A 20,512-nucleotide genomic window follows, 5' to 3' on the forward strand; every position below is an offset into this window, starting at 1 on the left:
TAATTAATTAATTATTGAACGCCATTTTTCTTAAATTATTTATAGACTATCATTGATATTTCACAGCACCGTCTTCGAAGATATTACAATTTCATAATAGGCTGAAATTTTCGGGGAAAAAAATGGTCCAAGGTTGGAAAACAAATTCGACCGGAATTTACCCATGGCCCCCAGACTATACTTGAAAGAAGGTTTTTTAACCCTCAACGCTAATTTTAATTCAAATTTCTTAAATAAAACATTCAAAGATACTTTGCATTATTTAAATGATGAAAAAGATAAGCATTTTTTTTAAATAGTCACGTTTCACGAACAGTATAGAAGTAAAATTTAACATACAGCCTTTAAGGGGGTTACTATTAATAACTAATTACTTATTTAATTACATCTCTAACTATGATTAAAGTCCTCGGGCGATTATCGTTAAATTGATTAATTTGCAATTAAAGAAATCACTAGCGTATACAAATAATTTATCAATTTGAAATTATGCGGGTTTTATTTCGATATGTAAATTCTAGTACATTCAACATAATTTTTCCGAAGAAATCACAAGTTTTTTTTTCTTAATAAAATCGCCAATTTGACAAAACAGGTATCGAATCTTTTCGATAAATAAAACTAAACAATTTTTATAACAGTTGGCGATTTTACCAATTTCATTATCTATAAATATATTAACATTATATATACCGTAATCATCGCACCACAAAATTCGATTATAAACAGAATTTAAAGTCAGTAAGTTGGCGATATAAGTCATATCAGTCTGGCATCCAATCAGCGAGCCGTTTCAACGTATTAAATGCCAGATAAAATATGTTAAAAGGCATATTTTATAGCGTTCAAAAAATCACCAACGAGCGCGGAATTGAATCGCAAAAGCGCGTTAATGGTGATGTAATCCATTCTTGGGTCCCGTTCTTTCAATTCTTTGCTTGATCATTTCGGGCGTCACCTTCTTCAGGTCGTAGGCTAATCCCCAACTTTCCATGAGATTCAAGAACATTGTCGAGAAATTAAGCTTGAAACCCCATTCGCTAGTAGCGTAATCCCAAGGAAACGTGTGATGGTAGTTATGGAATCCTTCACCGATGGCGAACAGGGTGACGAATCGGTTTTCTCTCGGGTTGATGGAGACATCGTACGGCCTTTGACCCCAGATATGAGCCGCGCTATTAACCAGCCACGTGCAATGTAAAGAGTAGACGTATCGAAACACGAAACACAAGAGAAAGGCGTTCTTAAACGATTCTCCCCAATAGAACATTGGAATGAAGACCGGCAGTGCAATAGCGCATATTATAAACAGTGGCACGTAATATCTAAATGAAAGAAAAAATATACTCAATTAATATTAACATAATTAACAAAATTATACTAAAAATATATATGACTTCAACCATATTGCCTTCTAATAATAGATAGCCTTACGTGACGCGATATTGTTATTGTTGGATGTCTGTTACAACTTCGGTTATATAAGGAGGTTTAAATAAGGGACTGTTACTTTCAATTACTTCCCCTAACCTTTCCTGGTTCATTAAATTTTATTAAAATACACGCAAATTTCGCGCTGTGGCCTCTTGCCAATAAAGGGGATAAGGAAAGTGCTCAAATTCATATCGACTAATTTCTTCAAGGTTACGTACACTTCAATAGTTATTAAAGTTCTTTTCACGAACAGCGTAGGCAAAGGGTTTGGCTATATCGGGTTGGACAGACTAAAAGTACTTACTTTTCTTGATAATATACAACGGGGTCCGCTTTCAGGTCACTCAAGTCGATTACTTTGCCTTTTTCCTTGATGTCCGGATGCTTCCTGACCAGTAACCAACCAATATGAGAGAAGAAAAAGCCTCTGGTCGCATTATGAGGGTCAGCGTCCGTTTCGGAGTACTTGTGATGGACACGATGGTCTCTGGCCCAATCCATTATACTGTTCTAAATTAGCCGAACAAATTAAATTAAGTTAGGTTAGGTTAGGTTAAATATTTTATAAGTAACTGAACGCGATGACTTACTTGTAAGGCGGCTGTTTGACAAAAGGCTAAGAAAACCCTGAGAGGAAACTTGGCTTTGTACGAACGATGAGACCATAGTCTATGAACACCAGCTGTTATTCCGAGTAATGATAAATAGCAGTAGAAAAAAGCTGTAAAAAGTTTTAAAACGTTAATTAGACGATGTCATTAATGAAATTCCATATGTACTTACTGAAAACAATAGACCTCCAATCGGACTTTGGAAGAACAAATACCATGGCGTGTAAGGCCACAAGGTGCAAGATGGAATATATAATCACATTCCTCCAGACTATGGGAGTTTTCACTTTCTTCTTGTCGGTGTCATGAAGGCCCAAATTATGGGGGTCCAATTTTTCATCCTGCAACGTTGCCGATGAGTGTACGCTGGTCACCATTTTGGCTGGAATGAATCGCAAAAGTATTTGCAAATAAATATACAAGCCAAAGAACGTTTGTTTAAATTTTATAACTCTCATTGTCTCGTAAATTTAGTAATTTACGAGACAAACCTGTATCACATATCATTACTAACAAAGACGTATAAGAATTTAACTTATGTGATATCATAATTAATGTAAAACCATATATTACAACAACTAAAGTAAAATTTTAGAATAATAGAGGTCAAAAGGAGAAAAATTTTATCAAAGAAATCAGAAAAAAAGACATCTGATGCAATATTCTTTAGATATTTCAATAAATTATTCGTGATATTTTAATAAATAATTCTAATGAAAGACAACCTACACAGAGACCCTCGCGAGTATTTCGCCTAAAAATTCACAGTTCAACACAACCTTCCGAGTCAAAAGACCTACTGCAGAATGAAAGCGAACTCGCAATTGACAAAGACTTTAGATATAAAGCTGTCTTTTAAGGTCTCGCACAGGGAAATTTCTGTAACCACGAAAATTACGGTATTCCACGTACTAACAATGATATAATAACAATAATTCATTTTTTTGGCGGTTAAAAGTAAAAATATATATTTTTTTAAACAATACCTTTTTAAAGTTTAAAAATTTGTAAACTAAATGATTTCCATCTGGGATGGACGTAAATAATTGCGAGTTATGGGATTCTAATGACACATAACTGACATAAAAGAAGAGGGTATAGTCAATTTATGATAAACGATACCTTAAAAATGATTTCAATATATTTTGCTGGGAATTTTAGCGGTAAAAAACGACTTATTGTTAAAATTTACCAAGGTTATAGCATACTTATATTGAAGGGAGGACACCCATTTCAAGCGTACATCAAATAACTTACAAAAACAATGAGAAATGTTTAAACTACGATATAGTATTACCTTATAAACTTTCTATATTTTTCCCAGATATTTTTGGACAGGATGTCTTTCGACGCGACTCACGACTTGAACTGTTGTACTGCCAGATAGTAGTTAAAGTACTCCTCGCTTAGGACCGTTTAAATATAAATTTTGCTCTTTGAAAGGAAACTCTTACGACTTATAGACGATAGTTTAAAATCAGATTTGTGACGGCTCTATATTACAACGAAACGCGTCGCCAGCAGGCTAAGTATCATCAGGTTTGGCCTACGCACTATGAACTGCTCGTCGACTTCCCTTCCTGGAGAATAAATACCATTTCGTCCGAGGTACTTGAGTTACCGACTGACGGAGATAAGAGTGGGGCGATTACGTTTTTTAGCTAAATTTAACCTTACCCTTCGTCTACTAATAAAATATGCTGCAATAGTTTGATTATCTTGTGTAATTTTATCTAATACTGTGAGAAAATTTTACTCCTCCCGGATACGTTGCTTGATAAGAGTATTAAAAATCACTTTTTCCTCTGATTCACATTTCGTCTAGAGTCTAGTTTTTTTTTTAGCTACCTGTCAAACCATCAGACCCAACCAATGGTTAGCAGTCACGTGTATTATATAATTCGTCAGACAATCCTTGATCTTACGATTTTTTTTTATTCGGATGATGTAATATCTAAGACTATAACTAAACTAGATTTAAATAATGGCTATATATTATAGCATGCCACGTGGTCACGTGTGACGTCATAAAATGGTTGTTTTTCAAGCTACTCGCGTGAACAACAATTTAAAATGAATTTATTTTATGACGCACATTAAATACCTTTTTTTAATTATTGACGTCATACGCATGTTAATCATGGAAGACAGGCATGCCCAGTGATTATTATAAAAGTTAAACTTGTATTATTTAGTTTTTCATAAAGGTTTTTCATCATTAACTTTCTCACGAGTTAATTTTGTCATTTAGAGATTTAAAAGCCCGATTTTACTAATAATTTTGTTAAATTTTATTTAAGGAACACTGTAACTTAAATATAAAATTAAATTCCATTTAAATAAAGCCTAAAATATTATTATTATTAAGAACTTCAAATTTTCCTTATTTTTATTGAACTTACTTTTTGGTGTATAAAATCGTGAAAAGGCACGTTTTCTTTGTTTTATTTAATATATCATTATCATATATTAAAAATAACAATAAAATATGACTGGTGATCTTTCCTTAATCGTTTTATTTAGGATTTATCTTAGTACTAATTTTAATTGTAAGATATGTTTTAAAATAAAGGCTGTCTAATGAACGCCTAACTTGAATTTATTTTTTCAATTCCGAATCACACCGGAAATGAATACACAGCGTGATTTGATTGAACTAAAGTCTAGTCGCGCAGGTGTTTAATTTTACCGAATGTTTTTTGGGTAGGTGTATATAGTGGTATACTGTGCCTTTTATATTCGTTCAAATAGAATTTTTGTACACCATCTATGATTAAATTTGTAATTAAGTAGAATTCTGAGAACTATTATTCTAATTAAGCGACTGCTCTAAAATTAGCAGTTCTTTTATCAAAACCAAAGTATCCAAAACTTACTCGCTTCTTTAAAAATGCAATCCTTAAATTTTAATTGTTGAGTCAACTAGATCATTAAATAATCGTTACGCAAAGGGTTAGGCCTACCAAAAATTGTTAGGTCAAATAGATCCAAAGACGTTTTTGTAATTTAGCGAATTGAAGCTCCGCAAGGCCGTGGAAAAAGTGGCGAGATAAATTTAGCAACACAGGTTTGCTCTTTGGCTCTGTTTACTTCTCAACTTTTTTTACAAGTAGCTAGCTGCCTCGGGACAGGATCTTAAGAACAAACAAAATTTCAAGACTTACTTTTTCAGCGCAGTGTCCTGAAAGTTTCTTTTTTCTTCTAAATCCAAAATTATTTTCAAAATAAATTTATTAATATAAAGAAAGGTATTATCCGCTTAGATGTAGCTTAAAACCTAATGTGATTTATTATTAATTACGTCCGCTACTATAGTATAAAAATTTAGGCAAAATTTTAATATCAAAGTGCAGCCTTTAAAACTATGTAGTCATGTTTAACCCCATTACTTTTAAATATGATATCAAAGTTTGCCTGTTGCAAATTTCATATTAATGAGGTCGATTTCACGGACTTTTTGATTCAAACTCTATGGATCAGATGCCTGTATAGGTAGAGAAATGAATGCGTACATCTACTAGGAATGATTGCGCTCCCCACCCTATCTCCCATGTTAATTAATATACGCTTTTTTGTTGCTGTTGTTGCCGGACTTGAGTCATGCCTCATGTTTCTGACGTCTTTGTAACTGTGATTTCATTGGTTGGTATAGCAACGGGGGTTCCTATTAGCTGTATCAATTCCTGATAGAGATCGTAAGGTATTAGTTCCATGCACAGAGCATCTGAAATTTATATACCACAATTATTACGCTAATTACCAGCCAATAAGCATACTATCTGACTCGCTGTAAATAATTGTGGGGAATTTTTAACACCAGATATTAAAATAATGAGGAGCAGAATCTAGTAATAAAGTTAATGGTAAAACACGCAAATGACTTAGTTGAACACAATTAAATTGTAAAGTAGAGTAATACTTGTTTTATTTCGTTTAAATTCGAAAGTAAAAATGAATAAAATTCGCTTCAAAGAGAGTTTTTTTATTTACTAGTGTCAAAATGTGGTAATTAGGTTATCCACGCTAATCCTCCTCCGTCTTTATACTCTCATTAAAAAATTATAATTGTTCATATTTGGTTACTGATTTAGGCAGTCTTTTGCAGGGTGTTTAGTGATGATGATTATGAGAATGTTGACCAGTTCTCGTGGCTCTTTGTTTGACAATCTTCGAGTCGACACTCTTCAAGTCGTAGGCTTGTCCCAAAAGCGCCATTATGTTGATGAAGAGCGTGGTTGGATTTAGTTTTAAACCGAATTCGCTGGTGGAATAGTCCCACGGGAATGTGTGATGGTAGTTATGGAAACCTTCACCGAACGAAAACCAAGCGACGAAAACATTTTCTCTCGGGCTGATGTTTTGGTCGTACGGACGGTTTCCGAACATGTGAGCGAAACTGTTGACCATGAATGTTACGTGAAGGATGTATAAGAACCGTAAGATGAAGCAAAGGAGAAAGGACACTAACACACTCTCTTGCCAGACAACCGTAGGAATTACGGTTGGTAATATCATGGAGAACACGAATATCATCGGCAGATAGTACCTGTTAATATTCCATCGTTTGAATAGACTATTCCATTAATCCCAGATGAGAAGCAAACACCACAGGGGGGCGGGGCGGGAGGTCACCTTCTTGGGTTATTTCCCTCGCTCCAAGAAGTAGGCGCCGCGAGAGGTGGCCTCACGCGATGTATTGTACTTGGGCTCCATCTGGCCTTGCCACCCGCCTGTGTGTTGGTTTCTCCGCCAGTACTTAATGGAATGGTCTATTGGACAGTGTTTACCTTCGCTGAAACAACAAAACAGGATCAGACTCCAAATCAGCGACGCTCAAATTCTTCCCCTTTAATTTTACGTCCGGATGTTTCTTGCACATTAACCATCCTATATGCGAGAAAAAGAAGCCACGATTGGAGTTGTAGGGATCCGCGTTCGTTTCGGCGTACTTATGATGAACACGATGGTCTCTAGTCCATTCTATGACGTTTTTCTTTAGAAGAAGAAATTTGAATAGCGAAATAATAAATTTTAAATAAAAATAAAGCTGAAACCTTTACTTGAATAGCGATTGTGTTACATATCATCAAAAACACTCGCAATGGAAGGCGAGCCTTGTAGGAACGATGCGACCAAAGACGATGGGCTCCAGCGGTGATACCCAATCCGGAGAAGAAGGCCAATAAAAGAGCTGTATATCACCATAAGGTTTATTATTTACGTCAAATGTCTTTTTGGTTACAATCTACTTACTGAAAATGACGGTGGCCAATTTCGCGCCCGGTATTAGAAAAAGGGCCCATAGTGAAAGGAGGTGTAGAATGACGAATCCCAAAACACTTTCCCAAACAATTTCCGATTGGAAATTGAAACTCGTCAAACTTCGTTTACGCATCGAGATGTTTCGTACCAGAATAAGTAGTCAGGATTTTAGTCGCTATATCGGTCTAGAAATTGATAAATCGTATAAAGAAAGGTTTCCAAAATATTTGAGTGACCTTGAAATAGTTTAATTCGACATTATAAAGCGCTATAAATAAATATTCCAATCCCTTATAGTTCAAAGAATTCGTTCAAAGAACCAAATTTCGTCTATGGAAATAACCGATTTTTTCGGAGCTGAAATAACTTAGGACTATACACATAAAAACTAATTATATTTTCTTTTTTTTAATTAAATGTAAGAATCATCGGTGGCGTTTTTAATCGCGAGAGTCGAGTTTATTCTTATTCATTTCTTCCTGAAAAAACCCCTGAGCTTTCCTTCTATTTGCACAAGATATAATTTAAAAAGATAAAAAACTATTCACTTTAATTGAAGGATCACTACATCTATTTGGTATAAGAAGTCTCGAGAAAATTCATCGGATGGGAAAAATAAACTAAACTTGCAATTAATTAGAGCTAATTAGTTTCTCTCAATTATTTTATATAAGACAAGGGAAACTCGCTTGGGTTTTAACAATATTACTCAATACATTTTACGACACCACTCTTGAAAATTTTCAAACCTCGTAGAAAATTCGGAACATTTTATCAGAGAAATAAAGCCAATAAAACTGGGTACCTGTTGGAAGATAGTTTTCGACTTCGAGAAAGGGTTAAGCGTTTTAATCTAACATATTTTCTAAAGCTAAACTACTCAAACTCTAATTATCGATAATTTAAATTAAATCATGTATGCAATGTAAACGTTATCAAAAACAATTACCTTTTCCTCGATTTTGGTCGAATTTTCACTTTAATCCAGTTATCGGAAGAGATTTCACTAGCGCGCGCACACATGAATTGAAAATTAAAATGTGAGAATCTGTAATCCTTCGTATGACTGGTGGTCTAATTTTTCTAAGGTTATTCTATTGATGAGGCTATCTAAAGTTAGATCTACCCTCGAAAATTTCATAAACGTGACAAAAGCCTCAATTTTAATCAATTCGGGAAAATAATTTGACGAAGAATTAGGTTTGGCGTAACGTTTTATTTTCGTTATGTAAAAAGTTCCAATGGGTTTAGCAGCCTCGAATTTAATGGTCCCGTTTCGGAGTGGCGTTCTATGAACTGGGGACGGGTTTCGTTTATTAAACAAGGTTGTCAGTCCCTTTAAACCTCGATTAACCCTTTGGCAAAACGGAAGTAACGAACGGAATTATTAATAATGAAATCGAAACTTAATTATCCCTAAAATAAGGTAAGTTTCCTTGAATTGAAAGTAAAATGTCTTTACTGTCTTCGAATTAATATTCCGTTTGTGTCTTTCGATGGAAAATGATTTTCAAGGTGTACGGTAATTTGCACGAACGTTTGACCCCAAAAACTACAGCGTGCAACAATGTAACAGCTGTGTAATAAATGAATACATTTCCTTGAACGAAGTTTAATCAGAATATAATTTGAAATGATAGAACTCATATGGGTTTTTTATAATTGTAAAATAAAAATAGCCTTGTCACTTTCTAAAATGCTGGTTTAAAATTAGTTTCAACCGTTTTAAATTTTCTCCAAATATTGCCAGTTTTTCAATTAAATCAATTAAGATTTTCCAGTATGTCTTACGTTACAAGGTAATAAATATAATACAACTATTATCCCAACTTATTGTACGATTATAACCTTGGGCTAATGATTATACGCCTATTTCAAAGAGGAAAGTTCTTTGAAAAGACGCTTTAAAATTAAATAAACCAAAATTTTCTCCAAAAATCAAGAGTGGAGATTATATGAACGGAAGACGTTATTATTGGACAGAAAACTTTAAATTTTTATAATTTTCATTAGATATTTCATATAATTTAAAAATTCTTCATTCTATAAACGTCCCTAACAAAACAGCTTAATAAGATAAAGATGAATATTTCACCCCCCCCCCCTCATTCTCTTCTCTGGAAATCTGAATCTCTCTTGTCGACAACCGTTGCTATGGAAACACTAGCATTTGGGACGGTGGCCTTTCATTCCCGAGGATATGGATATAAGACCCAATTAACTGTATTACGGGACTCGTGGTGCCATCCCGGTGCAACCAAGGGAACTAAAAGAAAAGGCGGGAAGACGCAATTCACTATATCACGGGACTCGTGGCGCCATCTCAATGCAACCAAGAGAACTAAAAGAAAAGGCGGGAAATTTGACTGATTTCAAGAATACATGTGTTTATACATTTCTTATTTAGGCTTCGAGATGGCGACACCATCGCGTGATAAACTTGGAACAACCGTTGCTATGGAAACACTTTCGGATTTGGGACTGGAGGTATTTAGTCGTAAACTGCTCTGCCCCTTTTCTGACCATTCTTGACAACTTAAAAAGACATTCCTTGCCCAATGATGTCGTCATTGTAAGCACTATACGTCTATCAACCTTCATCCTAATGATTATTTAAAAAATTACATTAATGTGCAGGGAATTCCGCCTCCAAATTAACTGACATTTTTTATTGTTATTATTATTATTATTATTATTATTTTTTAATATTACATTATTATCCATTTTTTGTTTGTTCTTATATCACTGTACTCCTTTATTGTCTTTCCGCAACATGCCTAATGTATCTATTACGTCACATTGTTGACTTTGTGAACGACACACACATTAAATAAATAAAAAAATAAATAAATGCCAAGCCTTAAGCCTCGGTCAAAACAACGGTAAGGGCCCAATGGCGATACCATTTAGGAATTTCGGAGTACAGTCAGTCAATTTATCGGGTATTCCTACCCGCGGACCAAGTGGTAACTCGGCCATAGGTCACCCTCACGAAGGGCACGTCTTGTGCGACGCGCAACACGAACAACAGATAGATAACTCATCCACGGTCCTGGAGAAAATAGCGGGACTCTATGCAGAGCGTTTGCTCAGCGATATCACCTTAGACGTTGAAGACAAAGTCTTCGCCGCTCACAGATTAATATTATGTGCCTCGAGCGACGTTTTCCAAGTAGGCCTGCGTTTGAACAGTCTTTCTTAACACATTTTTTTAAAAAAAAGTAAAAGTTAGACGCTTAATTAAACTTATCAGGTAATGCTAATGAATCCAAGTTGGAGCGAGTCGCAAAAACGAAGGATACGTCTCCAAGAAGATCCTTCGTGTGTTCCCGTGTTTCCTGATTTTCTAAATTATCTTTACACTGGTCGATTACACATAAATCACTTTTTAGTTTTGCCTTTAGTACGGTTAGGAGATAAATATAACGTAAAAGATTTGGTCATCTTATGCGTGGATTACATGTGCAAACATATAGTGTCCGCCACCAAACACGGTTTATTGGTATGTTTCGGATAACCGCGGTTCATTTGTATATTTATAATTTTTTTCTTCTCCTTTAACGCGTTGTAGGTGGCCTGGCTTCAATATACTCTAGATTGCGGTCATTCTAGCGTATTCACCGCTTGCCAAAACTTTATAACGTGGAATTTTGAGCAAGTGGCGAATATGGATGATTTTGGTACCATGGAAACTGACGTCCTAATTAATTTCTTAATGAAATCGGATATGGTGGTCGAAGATGAATCCAAGCTCTTCCAGTGAGTTTCGGATACTTTCGCGGTCTTCGAACGAACACTAATAGGCTTTATTATAACCTCGCAGTTGCGTCGCGAAATGGTTAGATATCCAAGAACAAAAGATGAAAAACTCAATCGCCACGAATTACAACGATTGTAGTCCCGAACAAAGAGCTCAAGCGACTGAGAATATGGAGCGAGCTTTTGGAAATTTGGTGGTGGAAGTCATGTCGCACATTCGTTTTCCAATGATGACTCCGAGACAATTAGCCAATCTCTTAATTCATCCCTTAACAGCGCGTTTTAAAGATTTTCTAGTAGATTGTATGTCTATGGCCATGGCCTTTCATTGTAAAGGTCCCGACGCTTTAGACTCTTACATATCCACGGATGACGAGAATAACGGGAATGGCGTTGACAAATCGCTTCTTTTAACCCCGCGTTTATATACGGCGGAAATGTGGAGCGCCTCCTTGTCAATCGAAAACTACCCTAATTTGCAAACGTACGGAGTTAGGACTTTAGTCTTTACGACCTTAGCTAGCTTCGCGGATAAAGATTCGGACCGGACATTCGAATGGACGGTAGACATATATCCGAAAGGAGTTTGGTTTAAGAAATTCTATCTCATCGTCTGGCAAGGGACCTTAGAAATGCCCGAATTCGTTTCAAAAACGGTCCGACTTTCGTTAACCTCGAAAGATACCAAGGAAATTGCCCGAGTTTCAGTCGGAGTTTTGGTTAGCGGAAAACAGGATGGAATAGAACACGTTCGAACGGTCGTTCAGCGGAACTTTGTCTTCACTGACGAAGAACGTATGATGAACATCAACGATCTTATTAGCTACGACGATTTGAACGATCAAAAATACGAAAGATCGCCCTTTTTGTTAGGACGCAACTCCGATATATTAAAGCTCATGATTGTTATAACCCCCAGAGACTAGACACGTATAAATAAATGTACGGGTATTTTTTCAATGTAAAACACAATATATATATATAGTACGTAACTCTTTTTGTACATTGAATCATAATGTAGCTAGCTATATTGTATGGAAATTTTACTCCAGTAGATTTCAGAGTATACGTTACGTAACTTGGAAGTTTTTTGTAAGAACTGTTGCGTATTAAATATTACGTTGTTTCGACCTTATCGATGTCAAGGTGTTATAGTTAAGCGTATAATTAAGTTCCAGGGGTGTGCGGGTACCTGTTAAGCGTACAATTAGCCTTATTCCTGATCAGCGCCACCTACCCATAGCGGCGACTTTGAGAACTACTGTAAGCGGCAAGCCAATCAGATGTGGCTAAAATCTGGTGACGTCACTGACTGGCACTCTCGGGGGGGTCTTACCAAAAATGACGTCACCAGATTTTAGCGACATCTGATTGGCTTGCCGCTTACAGTAGTTCTCAAAGTCACCGCTATGGGTAGATGGCGCTGATCAGGAATAAGACCGCTAATTAACATTACAAACATTAAGACATGTTTAACGTATTTTTAATGCAAAGGCGAGAAACGCTTACATCAGACAAAATAAGTTACAATACTGTATCAGAAAATACATTTTTTCCTTTTAAGATCTAATTTCTAATACTTGGGTAATTAATTAATTAATTAATTAATTAATATAAAAAGAAATCAACATTGGCTGCTTGTAGATTAATTTTGGCGTTTAATAAGAGTGTGCATGCTTATGGCCAAAATTAAATCACAGAGATTATTTTTTCCAAACTAACCGTTTAACTAAAGGATATAACGAGGAATAAATGCGAATGAAGTTCAACTTGAAATTCTACAACAAAATAATTAAATAAAGGAGGTGAAAAAACGTTCCAATCAAAATATGACTAGAATATAATTAATTTTGATTGCAATAACATCCCTAAATACTAATTAGAAATACTATAGGGGGGCTTAATTCTTTTCATCCATTCCTAGCATTTAATTATCGTGAAATATTTCATTAGTTTGTTGGGTAACTCGAATAAAAGTAGTACGACGCGGTAATTCTTTTAGTTTAGAAGCACCGGTGTAAGTGCACGCTGATCGAATACCACCCAAAACATCCTGAATAGTAACGTCGACGTCTCCCCGGTACGGTACTTGAACAGTTTTACCTTCAGATGCCCTGAAAACGAGATTAAATCCCAATCTGATCTAGAATTAACGTTATCACCGTATAGTACCTATATTCAGCTACACCACCGTGATAAATTTTCATGGCGGTTGAGGAACTCATGCCATAGAACATCTTGTATTTTTTCCCTTCTTTTTCAATGACTTCGCCCCCGGATTGGTCGTGACCCGCTAACATTCCCCCTAACATGACGAAATCAGCTCCGGCACCAAATGCTTTAGCCACATCACCTGGACAAGTGCAACCTCCGTCCTATAATAATACCTCGTGGTTATCTTCCCCCGAATAAAGACGATTATCTTTATGTCTCAACTAACGGATATTATATGTCCCCCAAGACCGTGAGCAGCGTCGGCGCATTCAATAACGGCGCTCAATTGCGGATATCCCACGCCAGTCTTCTTCCGAGTGGTACAGACGGAACCTGGTCCAATACCAACTTTGATGATGTCGGCGCCAGAAAGGATCAACTCTTCAACCATTTCACCAGTTACCACATTACCAGCCTTAATTTAACCAATAATGAGTGACGTTTTCTGAAGTTTCTTATATTAATCGGTTTTATACCATAATAGTGTGTTTCGGGTAAGCTTGCCTAACTTGCTTCACAAAAGCGACGAAATGCTCGGAGTAGCCATTGGCCACGTCCAAGCAAATGTATTTTAACGTAGGAAACTTGTTTAACACTGCGTTAAGCTTGTCGAAATCCGCTTGACCCATACCGGCGCTTACAGCTACGTTCTTAAGAAAATTCGTTAATTACAATAAGTTTGGCGCCACCGTTGTCGTAGCGGCTATATTACTTCGACTATGGTAGGGTTGGCCAATAAAAACGCCTCCCACTCTTCGAGTGAATAGTGCTTATGTATGGCAGTGAATAAGCTATGCTGAAAATTTATTCAAATTCGAAATGAATTATTTCATGATAAACGTAGTTGTTGTAATCGTGAGCGTGTAGTTTATTTACATGAGCTAGTGCTTTGGCCATCTCAAAGGTACCAACAGTGTCCATATTAGCGGCAATAATAGGTACTCCGTTTAATTGGCCACCGGAGTTACGGAATTTAAAATTCCGGCATAAATTAACCTGTGGAAATATTACATAAGCATAAAGAATGCGCATTGCGTGAGGTTGAAATTTGTTTTCACGCTATAGGATAGGCAACTCCCTATCTCGAACGACTAGCTTATTCTTTTCGTCTCTTGTCAGCACGCGCAAAGCTAGGTTACATAGTGACCTAGTTTTGCGTGTGCTGACAACCGAAGCTGTAACAGAGTATAGAGAGCTTTCAGTTGGAGGAGGAGCCGAGTCTCGTGACATAATTTAAGCTGCCATATTGGTGGATTTAAAGCAGGAATATAGCCGAGACCACCCGATATGGCTACCAGAACAGCGGTAAGACGTGGGAGGGTGTGACGTACTACTATCCCATCTGAAAGCTCTCTATATACCAGGGTTCATACAACTTTTGGAAAACAAATATCCCTGAGATTTCCAGGTTTTTCCCCACATACTTCCCTGAATTTTCCAGAGTTACGAGCCTCTTTGTGTAACGCTATTCCTATGGAGGGGGTTGTTTGTTTACGTTTTGCTAAATTACTCGGCCCCTGTTTGTCGTAGCCCAAAGTTTTTAGTATGGTTGGATGGGGGACAAATTGGACTATAACATACTCAAAGGACATCCCCGTATCTCCAGTAGAACCAGAGTTACGAGCCTCCGAAGTTGGGTGTGACGCAAATCCTATGGTGGGGTTTGATTGTTTACTTTTAGCTTAATATCTCGGCCCCTGTTTGTCGTAGCCCTACGTTTTTAGTGTGGTTAGATGGGGGACAAATTGGACTATAACATACTCAAAGGACATCCCCCTATCTCTAATAGAACCAGAGTTATGAGCCTCCAAAGTTTATTGCTAAAAATCAAAAGTAACCTAATAACAATAAGTGAGACAAAAAATAAGTTGACCAAGATATTGAGGTAGCCTCAAGTTTAAAGTATCCTTATATGGGGAGCAAAAAGGCCTATAACATATCCAAAGGAGATCCCCGTATCTCTAATAGAACGAGAGTTATAAGCCTTTAAAGTTCAGTGTAAAAAATCATAAGTAACATAATAATAATAAGTGAGACGATACCATAAGTTGACGAACATTTTCCTTAATTACTCGGCTCCCGTTTGTCGTAGCCCTAAGTTTTTAGTATGGTTGAATGGGGGACAAATAGGACTATAACATACTCAAAGGACATCCCCGTATCTCTAGTAGAACCAGAGTTATGAGCCTCCAAAGTTGGGTGTGATGCTATTCCTGTGGCATGTTTTTGAACATTTTGCTTAATTACTCGGCCCCTGTTTGTCGTAGCCCTAATTGTTTAGTATGGTTGGATGGGGGACAAATTGGACTATAACATACTCAAAGGTCATCCCCTTATCTCTAGTAGAAACAGAGTTATGAGCCTCCAAAGTACAGTGTAATGTTAATCCTATGGAGGGTATGTTCACGAACATTTTGCTTAATTACTCGGCCCCTGTTTGACGCAAATTGCCCTGATTTCCCTGAATTTTACTAAACATTCTAAATTTCCCTGAGTTTTCCCCTGAGGTTTTTGTCAACTATTTATTTCCCGGATTATTCCAGGTTTTCCCTGTTTTCCAGGTTTGTATGAACCCTGATATACAGAATAAGCAGTCGTTCGACATAGGGAGTTGCCTATCCTATAGCGTGAAAACAAATTTCAAGCTCACGCGCATTCTTTATCCATGTTTCTAAGTTAATTCCGAACAGCATGGGAAATAAGATGGTGGCACAGGGCAAATGACCAGTTTAAAAATTAAATCGGGGTGGGGGGGGGTTGGTCAGTGGTCCACGGTACCGCTAAAAAATTCAAGGGTAACCAGAGCCCAGACATTAACTGAAATATTTTAATTATCCGATTCTTTAGTTTAAAAGACAACGTGCCCTGGTCAATGGTCACGGACCAGTTTATTTATTCCAGGTCAAGGAGGTCGCTGGCCTAATGTCCAGTTTAGAAAAATTGCTTATTTCCCACCCTGGTTCTGAACTTCTGATACAACTGAAGCCAATGATCTCTACGTGGGTAGCCAAGGCTTAAGGATGCCGGTTTTTAACTTACATCATTACGGCTTCTCAACGTACTCCTCTTTGGGCGAAGTAAAACGTCTTTGAAATCTAGTTTAATATCGTTGTCTATGTGCGGCATTTTCGGATCAATTACCTAAAGCATAAAACATTAAGAGCGAGAAAGAACGTACGAAGCTACGCGCTAAACGCGGCGGTGTGGTCACGTGAGTCTTTTTCCCCGCCAGCCGGCACCTCGACTCGAGTCGGATCTTTTTGCGCATGCGCCAAACGCTTCAAAATCATAACAGTGGGAAGTTTAAACGCGAGAACCAACTGACAGTTGACAGCTCGGCTGACATTTGTTCTTTTCACTCCAATTTTGACGAATTAATCGTGAAATTTTCAATAAAATACCAAAAGTTTCGCATTTTAGTAGTGATAAGACAATATTTTACGGTTTAAGTGAAAATATAGTTTTATAAAAATTTAATACAAAATGTATACACTAAGCCTTGGTCAAGCTCATAGGAAATCGTAAAAATGAGGTCATTTAAAATCTTTATTGTCCAAGAAATGTAATGTAAGTATAAATTTACAAATATATAAAAAATAGAATGTGTAAGTCTTACAAATTGCTTGTTACAATTCCAATATTTTCCGTTTTTTATTTTTATTTTTATTTATTTATTTTACAATTGAAACTGACGTCAGTTTGCTTAAATGAGGGAGAAAAATAAATACATTAGTTTAATTCCTAGTCTTATCCCTTTCCAAGAGAGTTTTAGTTGAACAAGTTCCCTATAATAATATTGCTTATAATAATAATTAATAATAATAGTAGTAGTAATAGATAAACATTCTCAATATATTTTTTCATTTGGGATTATTGAGAAATTCAAATATTTTTTTAAATACATTCAAAAAAAAAAAAAAAAATAAAACGTCACGCGTTATTGACAGCTGGTCAATTCAATTTTGGGTGTGGGCGGGTGCCTAAAACTGTAAAACATTTTTTTATCCCCAAATTAAACGCACTCGCTTATAATAATGCATTTGGGAAAAATAATTAAAAATTAATTTACAAATTACAATTAATGTAAGAGACTAAAACACGAAATGAAATGAAACCCATAACTGATTTACACTAAAATAATAATTGCACCAATGGACACGAAGTAAACATATATATATAGACCGAGTTGTTAAATATTCTTTTATTCTATAATAGAGCTAATAACTTTACTAGTAATATGGCTTAGATGATAAAAACACCTGTTTAGAACATTTGTCCATCGTAAAAAGAAGTGTTTTATAATTGTACTGTCGGGTAACTTTTGGGCTATTCATGACATGTTTGTGCCTGGCTTGATGACAAAAACATTTTTAATTTATCCTAGTTAAAAACTTATAAACCGCCCTGACAAAAGGGCGCCAGAAGAAATGGTTTGTGTGTTGTGTTGCGTGTGTTGCGTGAAGGACTAGATATAAAATTCTACACTTATTAATTAATTACAAAAGATATTCCCTAAGCTAGTTAGTCTAACTGTATTTCATTCAAAGGAACTTCGTGAGCGGTTTTGCGAAGTTTTTTACTGCTTTTAGGAGTAGCAGTTAGTAAATGACAAGGGGAACTTTGATTAATCGCGGCGTCATATTCACTTTCCAAAGACTGAGCCTTTTCCTATAAAAAAAAGGGTTAAAAAGATCAAAGGACATTAGTTTTAGTTAAATGGGCGGGGGCGGGCTTAAGCGTTCTTCTGTAAATACTTACGAGCAGATTCAGATCAACAGAATGAGTTTGAATGTAATGGGCTTCCGATTTTGGTACGGATTTAAACTCCATTAAGGTAGCGAAACCCTTCTCTTTAATCGTTTCGTAAAATGGAGCCAGCCACGAAACGCATTCCGATATTTGCGCCCATTTGAAACTGGAAGCGGCTAAAGCCTTTTGACGAGAGGTGACGTGAACCAGGGCTGAAGCCGCCAAGACACCGTAGGGAAATTGAAGGCTGTTCATGTCCAGAATGCACAAGTCCAAAACCTAATGGAGTTAAAGTTCAATGCAATTAATTAGAAATTCAAGTCCGAGTTGTTTGCCAGTTGGGCGTACTTCGGAAACCCTGATAAATATTTCAGACGAATAATCTGGAAATATAAAATCATCTTCAGTCTCTCCAGTCCTATTAGGGTTACAGGTCAACTGCGTGTAAACATTCAACCAACTGTTCACCGTCATTGGAGTCAGGTCCCAGTTTAAAATCTGCAAAACAACAAGTTCGCGGTTTAGTTCTTTACGGAAGTTCCAAATCGAAACATCTTGAAGCATTGCGTTTTATTATTACTTTTAGAACGACCAGTTCCTTTTCGATGATATCACTTTCTTTGCAAGCCCCATCCGTTACAAAAGCAAATTCGCCTATCTTGGGTGGATAGATTTCCTAAAAACGTTTTAAGGATTTAGATTAGAAAAAAACTCCCACCGATGTTTTATGAATTAAGTCTAAGTCTAAGTCTTCGTCTTCTCACTTCAATCTTAGCAGCCACAAACAAGCACGTTATCCCCAGTAATTGTAACTGCTGTTTGGGTAAGTCCGTTTGCGTGGCCAAGTACCTATCAATGAAGTCCTGAGCCAAGTAAAAGGTGGCTCTATGAAGGGCGTAGACTTCGCAAACTTCCATTAACCAATCCAACAAGATCGATCTCATTTTGGAGTGCAAGCTTGGATGCCTGGATAAACATTCGTGATTCCTAAGATAGGCTGATTCTTTCTCAACCATTAGCTTCCAAACATCGTCAGGATGGGCCCAACTGAAGATGGGTAAAGGGGATTGTCTGCTATGCACTTCCGGAGTGGGTAATGTCGAGGGAACTCGGAATCGGCACACGTGACTCGTACCGTTAATGTACGAATCCGCTAAGGATGATGGGGTGGAGAAAGGAACGGGGGGTGCCCCTGGGCTCGAAGTTAAGTCAACTGTTGAAGGAACACTATCCTCCGAAGGGCAAGAGTCTGCGCCTTCGCTTTTTGGCGAGAAGGGAATCTAACGGGCGTATTTATAAAAGATTTTCTTTAAAAACCAGTCCCGCCCGAGTTTGGTTTGGGCAACAACAAGGGCATTCTTACCTCAAACTCATTATCGGCTTTTCTTTTGCGCCTTAAAATGGCTGGTTGTACTCTGGAATCTGTCGGGCTCGTAGCTGTTGTTTCTCTATCCCTCCATTTAGATTTTATGGTTCTTGAAATCGAAAGTTCCGTTGAAATTATTGATAATTCCATTTTCCTTTGCACCACCCCCGAAAAACCTCTCTTTATCTAAAGCCTACTGATTAGGAGAAAAACCTTTCCTTATGGGACTTAAATACAACACGTGGTGGCTTTAATTTAGCTTAAGCTTTCGGTACAATTAAAAATTTAATTAGATTTAAATATTTTTAATTAATTGTCCATAAGGGACCCCCTGGAAAATTTCCCGCTCTAGCCTTTCTCGCAGACCTTTTTAGGAAACGCGAGATTTCTTTTCCACGAAAGATTTCCCCACAAAGAAAAGATAGTATATTTTTATCTATTATTTGTTCTTCGATTACTCACCTCTTTGAGGACATATCTTTGGATCTTGACCAGATAATTGGAAGAGCGAAATATTATCTTTAACACCGGGTATAAAGTCCGCCTAAATATTGGACAATAAATTTTTGGCGCAATTTATAAGACCCACAGGGGGACAAACTCCAGGATGCGCGCCTTCTCTCTCTCTCCAGTCCACCACTTTCTCCTCCCAAATCCCCGAAACGGCTGGCGGCGGAAGATGCAGCGGGATCTGCGGGGAAAAAATTTGCGGGAAAATATTTTGCCGCGCTGAAAAACGCGCGAAACAATCCGAATCAGCTGTTTGATAAACCCACGACATCTAGAGGATTATTCGTTTTTACCGCACTACTGACTCGGACCAATCGCGGCCTTTCTTTCTATTTACATCGGTCTCTCCGTCCAATCGTGACCCTCCTTCAAAAGGATCCTCTTTTAGCTAAAAATAAGTCTTACGTAATTAGGCTTAAAAGGGAAAACAACGATGTCCGGTCTCGCAATTTTTAAGCTTTTATTTGTAAACAAAAAAGTTTGATAAAAAAATATAATCGCGTAGGTACTTTGTTCGGAATGTAGAAAATGTTTAGAACTTTACGTCGCGAACTTTAATATCTCGGTGATATAATCAAAAAGTTAAAGCTATAACCGCCGGAAATCC

General features: G+C 36.9%; 5 protein-coding genes across 9 annotated transcripts; 1 reads left to right on the forward strand and 4 right to left on the reverse strand.

Annotated features, from left to right (window-relative positions):
* Positions 1–472: 472 nt before the first annotated feature.
* LOC149588914 (acyl-CoA desaturase-like) lies at positions 473–4,462 on the reverse strand. Of its 2 annotated transcripts, XM_089861984.1 has the most exons (5): positions 3,343–4,462; positions 2,218–2,427; positions 2,025–2,155; positions 1,739–1,944; positions 473–1,325 (listed from the first exon to the last, which is right to left on the reverse strand). In XM_089861984.1, the coding sequence occupies exons 2-5, from the start codon at positions 2,420–2,422 to the stop codon at positions 890–892; spliced, it is 978 nt and encodes a 325-aa protein (XP_089718110.1). In that variant the 5' UTR covers positions 2,423–2,427; positions 3,343–4,462; the 3' UTR covers positions 473–889. The 2 variants fall into 2 exon arrangements, with proteins under 2 accessions (XP_089718110.1, XP_089718109.1); XM_089861983.1 differs by lacking the exon at positions 3,343–4,462 and having other exon boundaries at positions 2,218–2,550.
* A 1,544-nt stretch (positions 4,463–6,006) lies between these two features.
* Positions 6,007–9,733, reverse strand: LOC149588915 (acyl-CoA desaturase-like). Its single transcript, XM_089861972.1, has 6 exons — positions 8,770–9,733; positions 8,257–8,662; positions 7,299–7,492; positions 7,106–7,236; positions 6,833–7,038; positions 6,007–6,591 (listed from the first exon to the last, which is right to left on the reverse strand). Exons 3-6 carry the CDS (start codon positions 7,438–7,440, stop codon positions 6,156–6,158), a joined length of 915 nt encoding a protein of 304 aa, XP_089718098.1. The 5' UTR covers positions 7,441–7,492; positions 8,257–8,662; positions 8,770–9,733; the 3' UTR covers positions 6,007–6,155.
* Positions 9,734–9,762: 29 nt separating this feature from the next.
* Positions 9,763–12,201, forward strand: Tango10 (transport and golgi organization 10). Of its 2 annotated transcripts, none has more exons than XM_089861956.1 (5): positions 9,763–9,879; positions 9,945–10,479; positions 10,561–10,809; positions 10,879–11,066; positions 11,131–12,201. In XM_089861956.1, the coding sequence occupies exons 2-5, from the start codon at positions 10,201–10,203 to the stop codon at positions 11,990–11,992; spliced, it is 1,578 nt and encodes a 525-aa protein (XP_089718082.1). In that variant the 5' UTR covers positions 9,763–9,879; positions 9,945–10,200; the 3' UTR covers positions 11,993–12,201. The 2 variants fall into 2 exon arrangements, with proteins under 2 accessions (XP_089718082.1, XP_089718083.1); XM_089861957.1 differs by having other exon boundaries at positions 9,792–9,879; positions 10,166–10,479.
* Positions 12,202–12,531: 330 nt separating this feature from the next.
* Positions 12,532–16,418, reverse strand: LOC149588917 (GMP reductase 2-like). 2 transcript variants are annotated; one of them, XM_089861968.1, is made up of 7 exons: positions 16,320–16,418; positions 14,157–14,276; positions 13,993–14,076; positions 13,757–13,930; positions 13,507–13,695; positions 13,239–13,441; positions 12,532–13,180 (listed from the first exon to the last, which is right to left on the reverse strand). In XM_089861968.1, the coding sequence occupies exons 1-7, from the start codon at positions 16,404–16,406 to the stop codon at positions 12,994–12,996; spliced, it is 1,044 nt and encodes a 347-aa protein (XP_089718094.1). In that variant the 5' UTR covers positions 16,407–16,418; the 3' UTR covers positions 12,532–12,993. The 2 variants fall into 2 exon arrangements, with proteins under 2 accessions (XP_089718094.1, XP_089718095.1); XM_089861969.1 differs by lacking the exon at positions 16,320–16,418 and adding an exon at positions 15,931–16,043.
* Positions 16,419–16,808: 390 nt separating this feature from the next.
* Positions 16,809–20,313, reverse strand: CycE (cyclin E). 2 transcript variants are annotated; one of them, XM_089861960.1, is made up of 8 exons: positions 20,199–20,313; positions 19,858–20,124; positions 19,393–19,591; positions 18,794–19,309; positions 18,610–18,705; positions 18,378–18,527; positions 18,039–18,308; positions 16,809–17,948 (listed from the first exon to the last, which is right to left on the reverse strand). In XM_089861960.1, the coding sequence occupies exons 3-8, from the start codon at positions 19,543–19,545 to the stop codon at positions 17,802–17,804; spliced, it is 1,332 nt and encodes a 443-aa protein (XP_089718086.1). In that variant the 5' UTR covers positions 19,546–19,591; positions 19,858–20,124; positions 20,199–20,313; the 3' UTR covers positions 16,809–17,801. The 2 variants fall into 2 exon arrangements, with proteins under 2 accessions (XP_089718086.1, XP_089718087.1); XM_089861961.1 differs by lacking the exon at positions 20,199–20,313 and having other exon boundaries at positions 19,393–19,504; positions 19,858–20,101.
* Positions 20,314–20,512: the final 199 nt, after the last annotated feature.

The sequence above is a fragment of the Phalangium opilio genome, unplaced genomic scaffold (assembly GCF_054372755.1).
Source record: "Phalangium opilio isolate 3A_F unplaced genomic scaffold, DU_Popi_V2 ptg000528l_1, whole genome shotgun sequence".
NCBI lineage: Eukaryota > Metazoa > Arthropoda > Arachnida > Opiliones > Phalangiidae > Phalangium > Phalangium opilio.

Bases quoted from the DNA above. Each gene is read 5' to 3' on its own strand.
- LOC149588914 (XM_089861983.1), bottom strand. From the start codon at position 2,503: ATGAGAGTTATAAAATTTAAACAAACGTTCTTTGGCTTGTATATTTAT. The intron at 2,156-2,217 runs GTAAGTACATAT...AACTTTTTACAG, and splicing joins TTGGAGGTCTATTGTTTTCA to CTTTTTTCTACTGCTATTTA. The intron at 1,945-2,024 runs GTAAGTCATCGC...CGGCTAATTTAG, and splicing joins GTCAAACAGCCGCCTTACAA to AACAGTATAATGGATTGGGC.
- LOC149588915 (XM_089861972.1), bottom strand. From the start codon at position 7,440: ATGCGTAAACGAAGTTTGACGAGTTTCAATTTCCAATCGGAAATTGTT. The intron at 7,237-7,298 runs GTAAGTAGATTG...GGTGATATACAG, and splicing joins ATTGGCCACCGTCATTTTCA to CTCTTTTATTGGCCTTCTTC. The intron at 6,592-6,832 runs GTAAACACTGTC...GAATATTAACAG, and splicing joins GTTTTGTTGTTTCAGCGAAG to GTACTATCTGCCGATGATAT.
- Tango10 (XM_089861956.1), top strand. From the start codon at position 10,201: ATGGCGATACCATTTAGGAATTTCGGAGTACAGTCAGTCAATTTATCG. The intron at 10,480-10,560 runs GTAGGCCTGCGT...TAAACTTATCAG, and splicing joins CCTCGAGCGACGTTTTCCAA to GTAATGCTAATGAATCCAAG. The intron at 11,067-11,130 runs GTGAGTTTCGGA...ATAACCTCGCAG, and splicing joins GATGAATCCAAGCTCTTCCA to TTGCGTCGCGAAATGGTTAG.
- LOC149588917 (XM_089861968.1), bottom strand. From the start codon at position 16,406: ATGCCGCACATAGACAACGATATTAAACTAGATTTCAAAGACGTTTTA. The intron at 14,077-14,156 runs GTAAATAAACTA...ATAAATTTTCAG, and splicing joins TGGCCAAAGCACTAGCTCAT to CATAGCTTATTCACTGCCAT. The intron at 13,931-13,992 runs GTAATATAGCCG...AATTTTCTTAAG, and splicing joins CCAACCCTACCATAGTCGAA to AACGTAGCTGTAAGCGCCGG.
- CycE (XM_089861960.1), bottom strand. From the start codon at position 19,545: ATGGAATTATCAATAATTTCAACGGAACTTTCGATTTCAAGAACCATA. The intron at 19,310-19,392 runs GTAAGAATGCCC...TACGCCCGTTAG, and splicing joins AAGCCGATAATGAGTTTGAG to ATTCCCTTCTCGCCAAAAAG. The intron at 17,949-18,038 runs GTAAGTATTTAC...TTTTTTTTATAG, and splicing joins CTGTTGATCTGAATCTGCTC to GAAAAGGCTCAGTCTTTGGA.